General features: G+C 40.3%; 2 protein-coding genes across 3 annotated transcripts; one reads left to right on the plus strand and one right to left on the minus strand.

Moving 5' to 3' along the window:
- Window positions 1–44: 44 nt before the first annotated feature.
- On the minus strand, window positions 45–6,594 carry tfb2m (transcription factor B2, mitochondrial). Of its 2 annotated transcripts, none has more exons than XM_032516764.1 (10): window positions 6,366–6,594; window positions 5,427–5,788; window positions 3,350–3,533; window positions 3,019–3,110; window positions 2,752–2,905; window positions 2,174–2,322; window positions 1,092–1,181; window positions 864–923; window positions 617–765; window positions 45–387 (listed from the first exon to the last, which is right to left on the minus strand). In XM_032516764.1, exons 2-10 carry the CDS (start codon window positions 5,712–5,714, stop codon window positions 198–200), a joined length of 1,356 nt encoding a protein of 451 aa, XP_032372655.1. In that variant the 5' UTR covers window positions 5,715–5,788; window positions 6,366–6,594; the 3' UTR covers window positions 45–197. The 2 variants fall into 2 exon arrangements, with proteins under 2 accessions (XP_032372655.1, XP_032372658.1); XM_032516767.1 differs by lacking the exon at window positions 6,366–6,594 and adding an exon at window positions 6,281–6,302.
- A 181-nt stretch (window positions 6,595–6,775) lies between these two features.
- LOC116690043 (saccharopine dehydrogenase-like oxidoreductase) lies at window positions 6,776–14,204 on the plus strand. The gene is made up of 12 exons (XM_032516786.1): window positions 6,776–7,065; window positions 7,991–8,103; window positions 9,809–9,889; window positions 10,444–10,573; window positions 10,767–10,816; window positions 10,993–11,123; window positions 11,705–11,822; window positions 12,420–12,539; window positions 12,678–12,734; window positions 12,879–12,990; window positions 13,265–13,346; window positions 13,879–14,204. The coding sequence occupies exons 1-12, from the start codon at window positions 6,867–6,869 to the stop codon at window positions 13,967–13,969; spliced, it is 1,284 nt and encodes a 427-aa protein (XP_032372677.1). The 5' UTR covers window positions 6,776–6,866; the 3' UTR covers window positions 13,970–14,204.
- Window positions 14,205–16,278: the final 2,074 nt, after the last annotated feature.

Consider the following 16,278-nt stretch of genomic DNA (forward strand, 5'->3'; position numbering starts at 1 on the left):
CACCTGCATCGATTTTATGAACATTTTACTTGTTACTATGTTTTTGTTTCTGTATGTATCTTCTGCATCCCCCTGTTTTATTACATCACACATTATAGTATTCCTTTTTATATTACATTATCATTATATTATGTGTGTTGGTTTTCTTTTGCATTTAATTTCTATAAAACTATACACATGACCTGTAGGTCTATATGTTAGCCCCAACCCTCCCTCTGTGTGTTTTCAAGAATCTCTTCATAAAGCCAGCTCTGTGTAAACTCCTGACTCTTGTCCATCAGCTGGAACAGTCGAAGATATTCTTCTGGATATACATGGCCTGTCAATATGTCCTCTGGCATGCGCATCTCCGATAACAGCTTACTCCCACTATCTGGAGACCAGAGACTAGTAAAACACAAGAGAAGGAGAATAAACAAGTTAAGAAAACAGCCTATGATACGACTATAGAGTAGAATGGATGCACTTAGTGGAAGACTTACAGACACACAAAGAGCAGTTCTTTGATGTAACATGTGCCATGTTTTAACCACAGGTGTGTTTTTGTGTGTGTTTTTGTGTGTGTGTGTGTGTGTGTGTGTGTGTGTGTGTGTGTGTGTGTGTGTGTGTCTCTTACTTGAGTCTGTCAATGAGCTTGACCTTTCTCTTTGCCAGACACTGTTTTACCATCATCAGCAGAGTTGAAGCATTAGAAGGAGTTAGGCCGGCAGAGAAGAGATCAGCCCGCGGACGCAGACGCACCAGGCACAGGTGGTCATTGGGAAGCTGAGGGGAGAAAAGGACAGAGGACGAGGGGGGACATATTGAATAGACAATTCCAAACAACATTACATTGCTGTTTTCTAATCTGCTCTCTTCCTTACCTTGCCCTTAGCGGTAGGTACACTCTGTCTGGAAGACCTCACAAATGACTCCCAGGGCTCCTGCACAGACAGATAAGGTGGTTGACAACTAGAAGACTCTATCAGATGTACCCTCTTTAAACTGTCACATGCTCTATTTTTTTTTTTTTACCTAAAAATACTACTACAACTATATACATGTCAACCTTACTGGTTTTAAGACATTTGTTACCCTCCCTCATACTGTACCTTGTGCAGTAGTTCAATATCACAGGCCATCTGCCAGAGGACACTGAAGGCTCTATAGTGCATCATTTCACCTGGACGTGACACCAGTTTCTGTTGGAGAAATAACTGTGTTAATTATTTTATACAAAGTTTGTTTAAATTACCAGACACAAGTCACCCTCATCTTCAAGCAATGATTGTGTTATTAGCATCTCATTTTCAGGGCAGATCACCAAAGCGGATGATTATACCAACCGGTGCAGCATTAAAGGTCCCATGGGATGAACATTTCTAATTTCTTTAACATTAATATGCGTTCCTCCAGCCTGACCTATGGTCCCCCAGTGGCTAGAAATGGAGATAGTTATTAACCGAGCCCTGGGTTTCCTGCTCTGCTTTTGAGAAAATGAAACCTCAGATGGTCCGATCTGGAATCTTGCCTCTTATGAGGTCAGAAGGAGCAAGGTTACCTCCCCTTTCTCTGCTTTGCCCGCCCAGAGAATTTGGCCCACTAATGAGAGAGAAACGTCATGGCTTTCAAACGAGCAAAGTGGCTGTTGATCAAGGCCACACCCCCCTACCTTCCCCTTCTCTCCTCCTCAAAAGCTATAGACTCAGAAATGGCAAATACTAAGAAAATCTCATTGTGGGACTGGCTCTAGTGGCTGTAATTCTGCACCAAAGCTGAATTTTGGGAAAGAGACTTCAGATACAGTATTAGGAAACCACAATAGTCTATGTAAAACCATCCAAAGAGCACCATGTCATGGGACCTTTAACTAAGTATAGATCTGAGGTTTCCAGCGGGATGTTAGGGGCTGTGGTGTCTAGTTGTGAAAAGTGCAGCTGCCATTCAACCGGCTGGCTCTTTTTCTGTGTGCCGATCTGACGGCCACATCATGCTTTATGTTGAATCATGCACAGGTTGCTGATAGGATAACATTCCACTGGAATTGTCCGTCGTACGATTTCATGCGACAAATATAAATGAATTGATTATTTTGCTGGTCGAAACCAGCCCCTAATGAAAAAAAGAGGCACAAGCATGGGTGTAACCTACTTTATCCACCCACCCACACACGTTAAAATGCTTGTTCTTTTACCAGGTATTCCTTTTCGCTTATGAAGAGGTTGAGCTCTACTCTCCCATATCTGTAGACAGACAGCCGTTCAAACAAGGCGTAAACCATCTTCAGCAGCATGCCACGCTCATTACGCAGGGGCAGGATACCCACCACCTTCACTGGGATGTCTAGAAAGACACATACATGAAAACATTACCAAAACGCACACTTCAGGGCGATGGAACACTATACAATGCACAGTGACATTCAGTAAATGTGATGTGCCGGTATATTTGTATTGCTTTTATGGTTTCTACCTTTGTTTGTAAATTGCCTTTGCGTATTAAAAGTGCTTTAAAAATAAAATGCATTATTATTATTTATTTTAATCTGAACAACTATCTAAATGTTTGAAACCTGTGAGTTGCTAACAAAATCCCACCAATCAAACGCTTTAGGTATTTACTGTATTTTTGAGTTTAGTATAACACTTATGTACTTAGTGTATGAAGGATGTGGGATCGTTTTGCAGGCTCAACTAAAGGAACAAAAAAAACCTATGCGTGTGTGTGTGAGAGATTGAATATGCAACATAGCAGCAGTGTCTTTTTCCTCACCATCAGTCCAGTTAGCCTCTGATATCCCCAGGTCAGTGAACAGTTTGTCGGTGAACATGACGGGGGCTTTAAGGTTTCCACTGCCAATGGGGTCTAGTTTAAAGTAGTCACAGTGAACTACTTCCAACTGACCATCAAGACGACCTTCCAACTCCTACAACATAAAAACATTATTTATTTGTCTAACTGCTAGAGTAGACCTAAGAACTGGTTATTCTATGTGTGAGGATACAAAAAGTTGTTTGATGTGTAGGGGATGTTTGTTACCTGTAGATCATGGAGGAAGAACCTATCCCCCTCAAGAGCCACAACTCTCTGAGCTCCAGCATTTAGCAGTGTCCTAGTCAATACCCCAGGACCTAAGAAAGACAGACACATACACAGAACATTAATTAATTTTTGTTATAAATCATCAAAAAAACACATTTTTCTCTATTGCACCCAAGTAAAAAATAAATTCTTTAGTTTGCCAATGTTTATTCCAAATCAGATGGAAGTTACACATCAAACAAACTTGCAGAAGAACAAATATTCATACATTACGTCAACCTCCATGTTTTGCACTGACTTGTTGTCTGACTGTTGTACAAATGCATACCTGGGTTACATTCGAAGATAACCGCTTTAGTATCCTCAGGTCCTAAATGCTGGGTTACCAGTTTAGCCAGGTCTGGGTCCACTATGAAGTGTCGGATTACTTTACAGGCCAGAGCGCGGCGTACGTTCTCCTCTACGTCACCAAGGTCCAGGAAGTCATACCGGCACAGAGGACGACATTGGCCCTGGAGAAAGAATGAAATGCACATAGAGAGGGAAACTATTTATATTATATTATATGTGACAAAAGCTTACAGTATTTTGGGAACCACGGTCAATCTTTGACTCTTGTACATTTTACAGGGGTGGAATGGTACACAGAAGTCACGGTTCGGTTCATACCTCGGTTCAGAAATCACGGTTTGGTACAGTGGAAGGAAAAGCAAAACAAAAATGCAGCAGGCTATTTTTTTTTTTATTGTGCATGTCTCAGGCTGTACCACCTAGTGTCATACAGTCCCTCCGCTGAGCTAGCTGTAACAGCCTTAAGTGTGTAAAGTAAGATGTAAACAGTAAACAATAACAAAGTACAATAAATAAGTACCCAACATCCTCTACAGACTTGTAAACAAAATAAGATAATCAGCTTTAAAACTGAAATACAGCATCTCTTTTTTATGAAAGTTACATAGAAATTACATAAAATAATAACAAAAACAAACATCTGGGTGATGGCGTTGGATATGCATTAACATGTTAGATGTATTTCCACTCACATACCCAGCAACTGCTGAGCAACGCCGACACACAGTCCTCGTCTTATCCACCACTCTCTCGCCTGTACTACTGTAACTGGCTGGGAAACCAAAGTTTTCCCAAACTTGCGATCTTAAAGAGGCCGGCGAGTCCTCTGACTATTGTGGGTCGCCACCACTAGCCTTAATGCTACTATCTCTGACTCATTCACTGGACCATCGATCTGACAGAAAACTGTATACATAAGCGGAGCTCCGCTATATAGGCTCTGGTGCCAGTCAGGCTTCAGAGCTAAGGCGGAGCTGCAGATTAGGTGTCCTGCGTTTAACAGTAGTTCTGCATTACACGGATTAATTTGCACACAAGTTTTATTTATTTATATATTGTGTATTCTCCATTTAAATTAATGCACAGATCCATGACGCCTGCACCGTTTTGGTTCAATACGAATACATATACTGTCCACCCCAAGCATTGTAAGTTTACTGCACAAACTCAAGATTTATATCAATATGTGCATTTTCTCTTTACACAACGTGGTTCAAGTAGCCCAAAACTCAAGAATTAAGTAGTGCATTACCACAGAACCATATAAATTGAAACTTTAATGGTCCCTGAGGCTACATTTGAGCATTGCAGCAGACAGAAACAGAATAAAGCATGGAGAGAGAGTACAACAACAACACAACGTGTCAACTTCTGGGCTAACCTCAGTTGCTTGGGGTAAAACATTGGGGTGCATGGTCAGAGCAGGTCTGTGCCCTTCAACAATCAAGTTTAAAGATCCCATGACATGGTAGTCTTTGGAGGCTTTTATATAGACCTTAATGGTCCCCCAATACTATATCTGAAGTCTCTTTCGCAAAATTCAGCCTTGGTGCAGAATTACAGCCACTAGAGCTAGTCCCACAATGAGCTTTCCTTAGGACGTGCCATTTCTGAGTCTATAGCTTTTCAGTGGGAGAGGATACCCAGGGCTCGGTGTACACCTATCACCTTTTCTAGCCACTGGAGGACCATAGACAGGCTGGGGGAATGCATATTAATGTTAAAAAAAATTTCATGCCATGGGACCTTTAAGACAGAATATCAGACCATAATGATGAAAATAAAGCAGATACTAGAGCAGATTCAACAACACAACCAACAGAAATTATTTAAAATGGTGTAATAGCTGAACCATATGTCAAAACACATCATGTACATACAACAATAAATTGCCACTGTTAATAAATTCTTTAAAAGCAAAAATGTCCTTATCATTTTACATCAATAGGTACAAAAAAAAGAAGGGCAGAGTATTTTATTAGAACTTCACATACACCAAGCTGCAGTGGAAGACTAGTATCTAGAATCAAGCAAAGCTACAGACAACTGCCTACCTGTACAGCCACAGCAGACAGGTTCCTGTGTGTGAGTGCTGAGGAGGGGGATGTCTTCTCTGCACGGGGCTGTTGGGAGCTTGGACCAAGTGTGGGCCGACCGGGACCCGAAGAAAGAGAGTCCAAGCTGTAGGCCCTTCTATGAAGCACAGGAGCCCCAGGGACACAGATGCCAAAATGACCCACAGGGGCCAACACTGCATTGTTCAAACAACATCTACTTCTGATGGTCTGGCAGCAAGCAGAGCGCATCATCAACTCCACCACTCTACACATCTGGATGGACATGGTGGACCAGTTGACCTTTAATACAGAGGAGGAAGGGGGCGGGAGATTCGGAGACCTCTTCACGAGGTCATTGCCTAGAGAGAATGGGGAGGAAAAGGGATGATAAGAGGAATAAGAGGCATTCAAGTGTCACTAATTTAGATTTGAACATAGTGTATCATTAAATGACACTTGTGTGACTCGCTAGAGTTCAAGAATTCTTGCTCAAAAACTATTCTAGTAACGTTAGCTAACCCGGTGTATAACTAAATTTACGTATTTAGAGGACAGATACAGTGGATACAACTATAAGTGACAGACTTTAAATGGCCATTAAGTTTATATCGTAATAGAAAAACAATCGTGTGCCAACGTGAATAAAATTAGTTCTCCTAGCACGTGGGAAATAACGTTAAACGTTTTCTTCCTAACTGATGGCTTAGCCCTATTGGCCTTACTGGAGAGGTATTCACTGTCCTTCACCCTGTAAATGTACAGACTCCGGCCATCAGCTCGCCAAAGAGCCACAAAATAAAATCGCAGACAATCTGTTGTACGAAGGCGATAAACAGTTTGATCACACTTACATATCAAAGTCGTTAGCCGACTGGGTAGCCTAGTGCTAACGTCGCTTACAACCAAATGGTTTTATCTAGAGAACCACAGACATACCTTACTGAAGAATAACTTATTACGTTATTTATCCATATTTAAAGACATCAGTTATTTATAGGTGGCGCTTGTCGGTCTGTTTGTTGGTAAAACTGCATGACATTGAGCAGTCAGTAACCCGACCCCCCGAGTTGTATTTTGTAATTCTCGTGGCGCTGCAGGCTCATCGCGCATTTGATTGTCGTCATTGACAGGTGACCATTTCGAGGACCAATCAGAAACTCGAGGAAGCTGTCATGCTATAACAAATAAATAAATAAACGACATCTCTATTACTAAGAATATAGAAATTGCTTACAAATACACATTTAACCGAAACGCATTTACATGTAATTGTTTAGGTACCTAAAAAAAAACTACCGCTTTTTAAAACATCTGTTAGCATATTAGCATCATGTTGCTACGGAAGTAGATACAAAACCGCTGTCAAAACTGCACGCAGCCACTGTCCGTCTGTGAGGTGAAGGTATCGTAGAGACCTTTAGCTTATTTGCAGTCACTATGGCGCGTGTTGAAACATCATCTAGTAGGCCATACCACATGGTTATCTTCGGAGCCTCTGGGTTTACGGGACAGTTTGTGGTGGAGGAGGTGGCCCGGACCGTGTCCGAGGGTCCGAAAGGGAACTTGAAGTGGGCCGTGGCAGGCAGGAGCAAGCAGAAGCTGGAAAAAGTTCTGGAGCAGGCCGCCGGAGTCCTCAGTATGTATCTGAACAATCCCATTAGCTGCCACAGGGATAGCTTCTCAATTCAGCTGTTTAATTGATACAGTGTCAAATGCAAGTGTATTGTCGTTAGTGAGCCAAGCTGCATGTTTAATCTGATTTTACAAGAATACTGTATAGCTGTTTCTTGGGCCACTTAGCTGCCACAGGGATATCTTCTCAATGTATCTGTTCAATTGATATAGTGTCAAATGCAAGTGTATTGCAGTTAGTGAGTCAAGCTGCATGTTTAATCTGATTTTACAAGAATACTGTAGCTATTTCTTCGGCCAAGGGAAATTGCATAACTCCGATTCAGGATGACTAATCTTTTGATCGCTGGCAGTGATTTGTTTAACGTGACTTTGATCCTAAACTCTGACGGGGAACTCTAAAGTACAAACGAGGTTGCAAAAAATGTTAACCATTTACATTAAGCTAAGATTATAAAATAATAATATATTATAAAAGTATTATTATTATTATTATTATTAGGGTTGCAATTAAAAATGCAGTTACACCGACTAACGATAATTATTCAATCAATCCTTTACTTTATTAAATTATTTAAAATTGGCTGTCCACAGAAATGTATGTCTTCATTTGCTTCCCATGTACAATCCCCTCTGATGTTAGTACACACTAGTGCAGGCAATCAATCTTTTATCCCACAACCCCAAAAAAGTTACTGGCACATTTAAAGACCGCTTACATAGCCTAGGTTTTGCAAATTCTTTCCTTTTCATGCCACTTATGTGTAGCACATAAAGAAGTGTCATCCAACATACATTATCAGTGTTCTCTTAGCCTATGTGTTGTTCTTCTTTTACACAGCTATACAGTACTCGCTACACACACCTGAGAATCCTAAGTATTTTTTAATTATGTGAACTATGAAGTCTGTCTGTCTGTCTGTGTGCAGGTAAGCCCGAGCTGAGGTCAGAGGTGGACATCATTGTGGCAGATATAGAAGAACCAGACTCCCTGGCAGCCATGTGCAAACAGGCTGTGGTTGTTCTTAACTGTGTGGGGCCTGTAAGTAGCTAATTTCAAAGAAATGTGTGCACCTATGATTACTTGTCTTTAACACAGAAAACGTGCTCCATCTCATGATACTCGTGAACTATTTTTTTCCTCACATCATCTCACTACATAGCATGTTGGCATCTTCTTTTGGCATCAGTGTAGCTCAACATTCTCTCTCTCTCGCTATCTCTCTGTGTTTGCTTTCTTTTCGCTCTCTCTCTCACACACTCACACACTCACACACTCACATACACACACACACACACACACACACACACACACATATACAGACAGAGCAGCCTTCATTTACACAAAGGAGGCTACTGACTTACAGCACACAATAAGTCGTATTGTGTTAAAGTCAGAATGAAAAGTAGGTTTCCAGCACTGCTTTGCATCCTATACATCATTTAGTTTCTTCCAGTGCAGTAACTGTTACTGATGCACACAGCAGCACCTGCCAGCTTGGTTAAAATAGAGGCACACAGTTGAAGCCAAAACGAGATGGACCATCTTGTCTTTTTTTTAAGTTTCAGTGTTTTTAGCTTGACAATACAAAGGCACTCATCACCTGTATTTGTATAAATGTAATAAGTCTGGTATTACCAAGGTGAAAGAATATGTAGTATTCTGTAAATAATGTATCTTGCATGTTGTTTTTGAAGGAACAGGAATAGGGAGTTTCACATGGGAAGAATGTACCTCTCTCTGCCAGTTGGTTTGTTTAATATAACTTAAGTCAGCCGTGTATCCAATATCATATGAAGATTACTTTTAAAGACCACAAACAAAAAGCCAATTAATAAGAATCTCTTGACTTATATGACTTGATGTGAAATACTGAACATGTACTGTATATCTGAAATACATAACAACACAATGAACAAGTAGAACAGGATTTGCCTTGAGAGCTGGATTCTGCTAACCTGGAAATCCAGACCCGAATTCGTAAGATTAATAGTTTGGCATTGAGTACTATAAGTTGCCCATCTCGAGAGGCGGCACCAAGCGTACATGTGAAAACTGTATGCAATTGGATAACACTACAACCAATCACAACAACACATGGGGTGACGAATCCAGAACCCCATACGCTTAGCTTCCAGCGGAGCTAACTGGTAGATTAAACTGTCGTTATCTGTTTAGCTTGTCTCTGGCTCACCTATATCAGATACAACAATGTGATAAGTGCAGCTTGGCTACAAGGGTATAGTAAATGAGCAGTATTACTCGATGCCACAGCGACTTGCTGAGCAAATTCAAATTGTGCGCTTGCAAGAAGTCTGGATTTCCAGGGTAGGATTCTGCAGCTTGTTGCTGCACTGGTAACATTGGGGCGTCTGTGTGACTCGAGATCTGGGGGGATATGGTGAGCATATCATATAATATCATATGACCTTTGACCGTTTTATGACATGGTTACCCAGGACATTATAGATATTTAAGCTAAGATTTAGTAAAATGTCTTTTAAGATCTTGGTATGACGTTGTTGATGCATGCTGTACAAATTGCTTCTCTGATATCAGATTTGTGTTGATTAAACATTGTCAATTAAGTTGTTGCAAGCTGATCGAGTTTTACTCTTTTACTAATTGAAAAGAAGTGCACTTTCTCGTGCGTGTGCATGTTTGTGTTGGGAATCGTCCATTGGAAGATGGAGAAATTCTAACGGCGCATGCATTAATTTGTGTGTGTATCTCTGTGTATGTATAGTACAGGTTCTATGGCGAGCCAATGGTCAAAGCCTGTGTGGAGAATGGAGCCCATCATATTGACATTAGTGGGGAGCCTCAGGTATGCCCACAGTGCTGTGCTGTTTCTTTACTTCTCTTTAATCATTAAACGTACTGTAAGAGCATTACAATTGTAATTAAACTTGTGTTGTCCTGTGTTGATGTATTTTGTCTTTTCCTTTTGTTTGACCTAAATCTTACACTAAGGAACACAATAGGTTCTTCTAATTTGATAATGCATGTTAATTTAAGCTGTCAGAATTTTTACCATGTATTCCTGTCTCAAAGACCCTGTACTCCTCTTAACTCAAACATATATAATATTCTAAGTAAGAATTGAAATCCTCTATCGCTACCTGCCTGTTGTCAGTGGACATTGCATGGATCTTATACTACAGATGTCCTATCCTTCAGCTTGTGTTTTAATCAAATAGGAGATGTATTGTGTTTCATGCTATAGCCTGTTGGATGAAATAATCTCTAACTTGGCTGCATGACAGCAGTTTCCCCTCACTGTAAAGATGGCGGGCGGTGGAATGCATTCGGTCGGCTCTCTGACAGCCTAACTTAAGGTGTATTTGTGTTTTCAATGTGCTTCTGTCTGGCTGTATGCAGTTTCTGGAGAGAATGCAGTTGAACTACAACGGCCAGGCAGCTGACAAAGGTGTGTACATCATAGGGAGCTGTGGATTCGACTCCATACCTGCGGACATGGGAGTCCTCTACACCAGGGACCAGTTCAAGGGTATGCACACACTGACACACACAAAACACACCAATACATTATATGAAAATGAACCCCCACACTGATATGCAATGGTTGCTCTACTCACTTTCTTTCTGTTACTATTAATGATTATTTTCGATTTCATATTAGCCTCTGACGTGTGTGTGTGTGTGTGTGTGTGTGTGTGTGTGTCCATGTCCGTTGACTCCAGGTACGCTGACTGCAGTGGAGAGCTTCCTGACAATCGGCTCAGGAGAGGATGTATGTACTACTAATTACCCATAAGTCCAAGCAGTGGGCCAGCTTGTCTTCCCCATTTCTGAATACTCTTTTCTTATATGTATGTGGTATTATATATATATATTTGTCTCCTTATCTCAAATGTGTGTTTTTACTTTCTCCCTCTTGTCACTTTTTCCTCCACCTTCCTTCTTCAGGGCGGATGTATCCATGATGGCACGTGGCAGTCAGCCATTTACGGGTTTTCCGACAGCCAGAAGCTCCAGAGTCTCAGGAGGAAGTTTAATCACAAACCTCTTCCTATTGTTGGATCTAAACTTAGACGCAGGTATGTAGAGTAAAAAAGGACTTTTTAGCTCTTTTTTTTAGACTTTTTAGCTCTTTTTTTAGACTTTTTAGCTCTTTTTTTTTTCTTTCAAATGAATTCACATGCTGTACTTTTCATTAATGGCAATTACACAGCCAGATACCTTCTTGATATGCTAACGATGTTGAGATAAGGATTGGAACATACTTTTGCACAGAAATGACGATTGAATTTTGTCTCAAATCTCTTACATTGGGCTCCTGTTAAGAATAAAGGCTCTTTAAAACCATGTAGTGGCAACACTTTTTCTAAACGACCTCAAACATCTCTTTGGTGTTTTGGTTACAATTTCTTGTTATCATTTGGCATGTAGGCTGATACAATATAATGTACTGTATGGTAACAGACCGTAATATTGGTCTGCTGAGAATAGTGCATTATTCCCTTTCCACATTTGGACATGTGTTTGGTACAGGGGAAACATTTTGTCTCAGGGAAAATACCACAATCCTTCAATATACACAAGAGACGTATATTACAAGTTTTCCCACACATTATCAAATGTTTTCTTAGCATGTATTTCTTTCTTTGTGTATTTGTAGGGGAAATTTGTTCTTCAGTAATGAGATCCAGCAGTATACGGTGCCGTTCATGGGCTCCGATCCCTCGGTTGTGAAGAGAACTCAGCGCTTCCTGGTGGACGAGTATCAGGCCAAACCGGTCAGTCTTTCATTTCAGTGTTTTCTATACGCACACCTTTTGTGTTCATTTTCCCTTTTTAACGATTCTCTTGTAAAAGGAATTCTTAAAAGAGTTCTTGTAGAGAAGTATCATGGAGACTGTAGCAGTGTCTCTAATAATATGTCCTAGCACCACAGATGGGACCAATTATGAATTTAGCTTTTAGGACAAAGCTGGTTTAACTTGGCTTTGTCAGGATTTTACAATCCAGTAAACATGTTTATATGGAAAAGCTGCGTCCAGTGACAAACATGCTGCTATCTTGTTCCAAATTTTTCTTTTAATTTGATTGGACATAACCTTTAGATCTTTTGATGACAATCATTTGATGGTTTATGTCCCTCTCCAATTTTGAGGGTGTAACCATAAGTCAAGAAAATCATCCTCACCCATTATTTTCATAATTTTGTTTTATTTGTTCTTAATAAAAGGGTCATAACGGTATCCTGGAACTCTTCAACAGTGCTGTATGCAGATTAAGATGACACCAACATGGATGCAGCCATGTGTATATTATTACTTCTGCTATGTTTGTCCAGCATCAAATAATTGTTAAAATGATTTTTTTTACTTTAGGTTCAGTATGGAGCGTATGCAGGAATAGGAGGTATTGGCAACATTGTCAAGCTGATGTTTGCTGGCATGATGTTCTGGTTCTTGGTCAAGTTCAGTTTTGGACGCAACCTGCTCATCAAGGTAAACGAACATAGCAGGACATGGTTCAATTCACATTTCACAGCTGACTACAACAATAATCTACCCATTACTGAAACAAAGTCGGAGTGAAATGTTCAGGGGCTTATCTCTGTCTGTTGTTTTGTACCCACCACTCAGCACCCAGAGTTCTTCTCTTTTGGACTCTTCTCCAAGGCTGGACCAACTAGAAAGCAGGTAAAGTGCCGACTGAAAAGAAAATTAGAGGTTCCTACACTCTGGGTTGGTTGGGTTCATGCATATGCCAGAAAAAGAAATCAATTTAGTTTAGGTGGTAATGTATGCTAAGAAGAAGATGCTCTGTGTCTATGTGTGTATTAGATGGAGGCTTCATCCTTCCAGTTTGCTTTCTATGGAGTGGGCTACACAGAGGGACAGGACCCCTCCCAGGGAAAACCTAATGCCAAGATCCGCACACTGGTTCAGGGACCAGGTAACTAAGAATCCTAGTGTAATGCAAGGTTTTGTACTTGATGTAGCTTTATACTTGGGTTTCCCTCACAAACAACAATATTTGAAACCCTCCATGAGGAGCAAAACGTGAAAACAAAACATGAAAACGCCTCTACCATGTTAGTTTCATTCAATACCTGTTTCTATCCAGGCTGGGTAACGAGGCAAATTAGCCCAGGTACCCAGTCTGGCCTGTTCAAAGTCTTTCTCACTGTGTCTAATGGCTATTTAATTGTCTTTCCTGTATTACTTAGAATGTGGATATGTGGCCACCCCCATCGCCATGGTACAGGCTGCTCTAACAATCCTCAATGAACCCACAGCCTTGCCCAAGACGTGAGTTAAAATCACAACCCAAATCTACTGCCTGACTGGAAAGGACTTTACCACACTACAAATATAGACCAACAGACTATAATATATATATTATTACTATATAAATATTAATATAGATATATAACTAATATATAATATACATATATATATAATATATTATATATTAAATATATATATAGTATATACTATATAATATATTATATGGGACTTGATAGCTAGGCCACACATTTAGATTGTTTAATGTATCAGATCCAGTCCACAAATTGGGTTTCAGGTTTTTTGAGCTTGAAGGTTTTCCAATCCATCAAGCCAGTCTGTAAACTGGCATTTACCTAAATCCCACAGGAATTGGTGATTGATAATCCAAACCAAATGTAATTTAACGTGTGTTTTTAGTGGTTTATTTTGATAGACTAAAAACAGAAGATTGTGGTACTTTGAAATAAAATAAAAGCGTAAAAGTTCTCAGTCAACTTGATAAAATTCCTGAGATCGTGGGTATGAAATGATAACTTTTATCCTTCATTTCCAGGGGAGGAGTTTATACTCCAGGAGCTGCTTTTGCAAAAACCACACTGACGGACCGCCTCAACAAACACGGCATCCAATTCTCAGTCGTCTAAAGTTTAACCCCCTACCTGATGCCATACTCCAGGTTTTTCTCAGCACTTACTCATTAATATGCATTATAACAACCGTGAAGCTTCCTATTTTGATGAGAGCTATTTCATTGCAAGATCCTTGACTAGAGATGAAGTGTTCTTTCATATTATGTTCTAACACCATGTTTTTATTTGTACTTTTTGCATTTATCTTTGTAATTTGTTCAGAAACGTGCTTGTCTCCCTTCTGCTTGAATGTACTATCAGGGGCATGAGCCCCCCCTAAAAAGGGTCTAATATAGTCCATGTGTACTATTAACCCTCTGCTTGTTAGAAAAATGGCACATCTGCAGCAGAATTTCCCAGCCAAGGACTGTAAAACTAGTTAAGTGTAAATGGGTTTAACATGGCCTTCATTAACATAATTCTTGCTAATGAAAGAAGAAAGAAGAATTTTGATTGATTCCCTTTATATAATTGTAAATCATATTTGTACCTAATTGGACAGAAATAGTTTATAAAAGTCTCTCTCTCTCTCTACCACTGTGCTCTATCAGGCCATAGAGGGAGAAAACGTGTAGAATGCACTCTTATCATACCAAAGAATGGTTGGTGGAATTTTGCACAGAAATTAACCATGTACTTATGACACTGCCACACCTTCGTGATGCAGTGTATGTTGTAATTACTTACACAGCAATGGATAGCCAGACAACAAATCACACGTTCTCTTGCCGACCCGTGTTATTAAATGGCAACAGTACAGCAGGCTGATAGCTTCATAGTAATGCATGTAATGATCCTGGACAATATTATCCCTTACAGGATTGAGGATTAGTGAAGCAATTTGAAATCTGTGATACAAATGTAGCAAACTATTAAAAATGGTCAGTATAACTGTAAAAACTTCTACAATCTTTATAAGTGTTGTCCTTGTGACATACAGTAGCACGGTGTGCGTGTGTGCACGTGTACTTACATGTTTGCTGTCCCTGGCCGGTTAGCTAAAATTTGGATGGCTTTGTTTTTGACAGTCTATAGTTTGACTATCACTTAATCATCCTACTGTCTTGAACATTTTCTTTGTAGCTGATTGTTGCAACAATTCACCTATAGCCTCGTAGGAAAATGCATCCAGTTGTTTGTGCACAAAACTGAGTTACTCCATGTGACTAAACCGATCCTCTCTGCTGTTTTGTTAAGAAGCGTGTGTTTTTTGAAGAAGTTTCTTGCTCCTGTGGACGGGAATTGTTTTTTTTTTCCCCCACAAAGTGATAATGTTGACTTCAGTTCTTGTTTTTCTTGTTGAGCATTATTTGCATGTTTTGGGTTTTGCTGTGCTTTGTTGTATGGGTCTCATAAAAAATAAAACCAATTCTAATAGGGAAAAAAAGTTGTCTTTCTTTCACTGATTTATGGAAACATGTCAGCCATGCACATAATGCATTTACTGCTTAGTAACTTTTTGGCGGGCCTCCCATGACAAATGGCTCCTTTGTCATGCAACCAAAGAGGTGTTGGCTTCAGGAGACCTTTCTCCTAAGCCTGGCTGTTTGTGAGATAATTAACCGTTTAGGACTGCCAGCACAGCTGTACTGTACGTACAGCTTTGAACATGTCTGTGATGGCCTCGCTACCCTGTTGGCGTACTCGTGGCTTCTGGTGTGGGTCGGCGGGCCCGTGTTCCAGAGCTGTATCTGTATGGAGCCTTACGTCGCAGTGGTCCACTTTTTGATCCTCCATAAGGTAAATGTTTACATTGATTTTCTTCAGTCTTATAGTCAGACCTGTGAAAATAAGCCATATTTTGTGCTGTTTCCATTCCCAGGTTCTGGTGTCTTCTTTTTGATCGCTTTGCTTATGTTGTTAAAGCAAAATTTGGATTGATTTGGTTTAAATGTAAATGTGCTGTATTTATATATCTTAACTGCTCAAAGCGCTTTTACATCTACAGGAAACATTCACCATTCACACACATTCATACACTGTGGCCGGGGCTGCCGTACAAGGTGCCACCTGCTCATCAGATACACATTCACACTCCGATGCGCAGCACCGGGGGCAACTCGGGGTTCAGTGTCTTGCCCCAGGACACTTCGCCAATGACTGCAGGGGCAGGGATCGAACCACCAACCTTCCGATTGGCAGGCAACCGCTTTACCACTGAGCCACAGCCACCCTTTCACCACACTGCATACTTTTCTTTCCTGACACTTTTTAGTTGTGTTCTCTGAAGTAGCCCATTCCAGGAGAGAGGGATGAAAGAAGAGATGACACGAAAAAAAAAAAGCCTTCATCATTTTGTTCTGGCTTTTTTTTTTGGTAAATTA

This window comes from Etheostoma spectabile, chromosome 1 (genome assembly GCF_008692095.1).
Source record: "Etheostoma spectabile isolate EspeVRDwgs_2016 chromosome 1, UIUC_Espe_1.0, whole genome shotgun sequence".
In the NCBI taxonomy this organism is placed as follows: domain Eukaryota; kingdom Metazoa; phylum Chordata; class Actinopteri; order Perciformes; family Percidae; genus Etheostoma; species Etheostoma spectabile.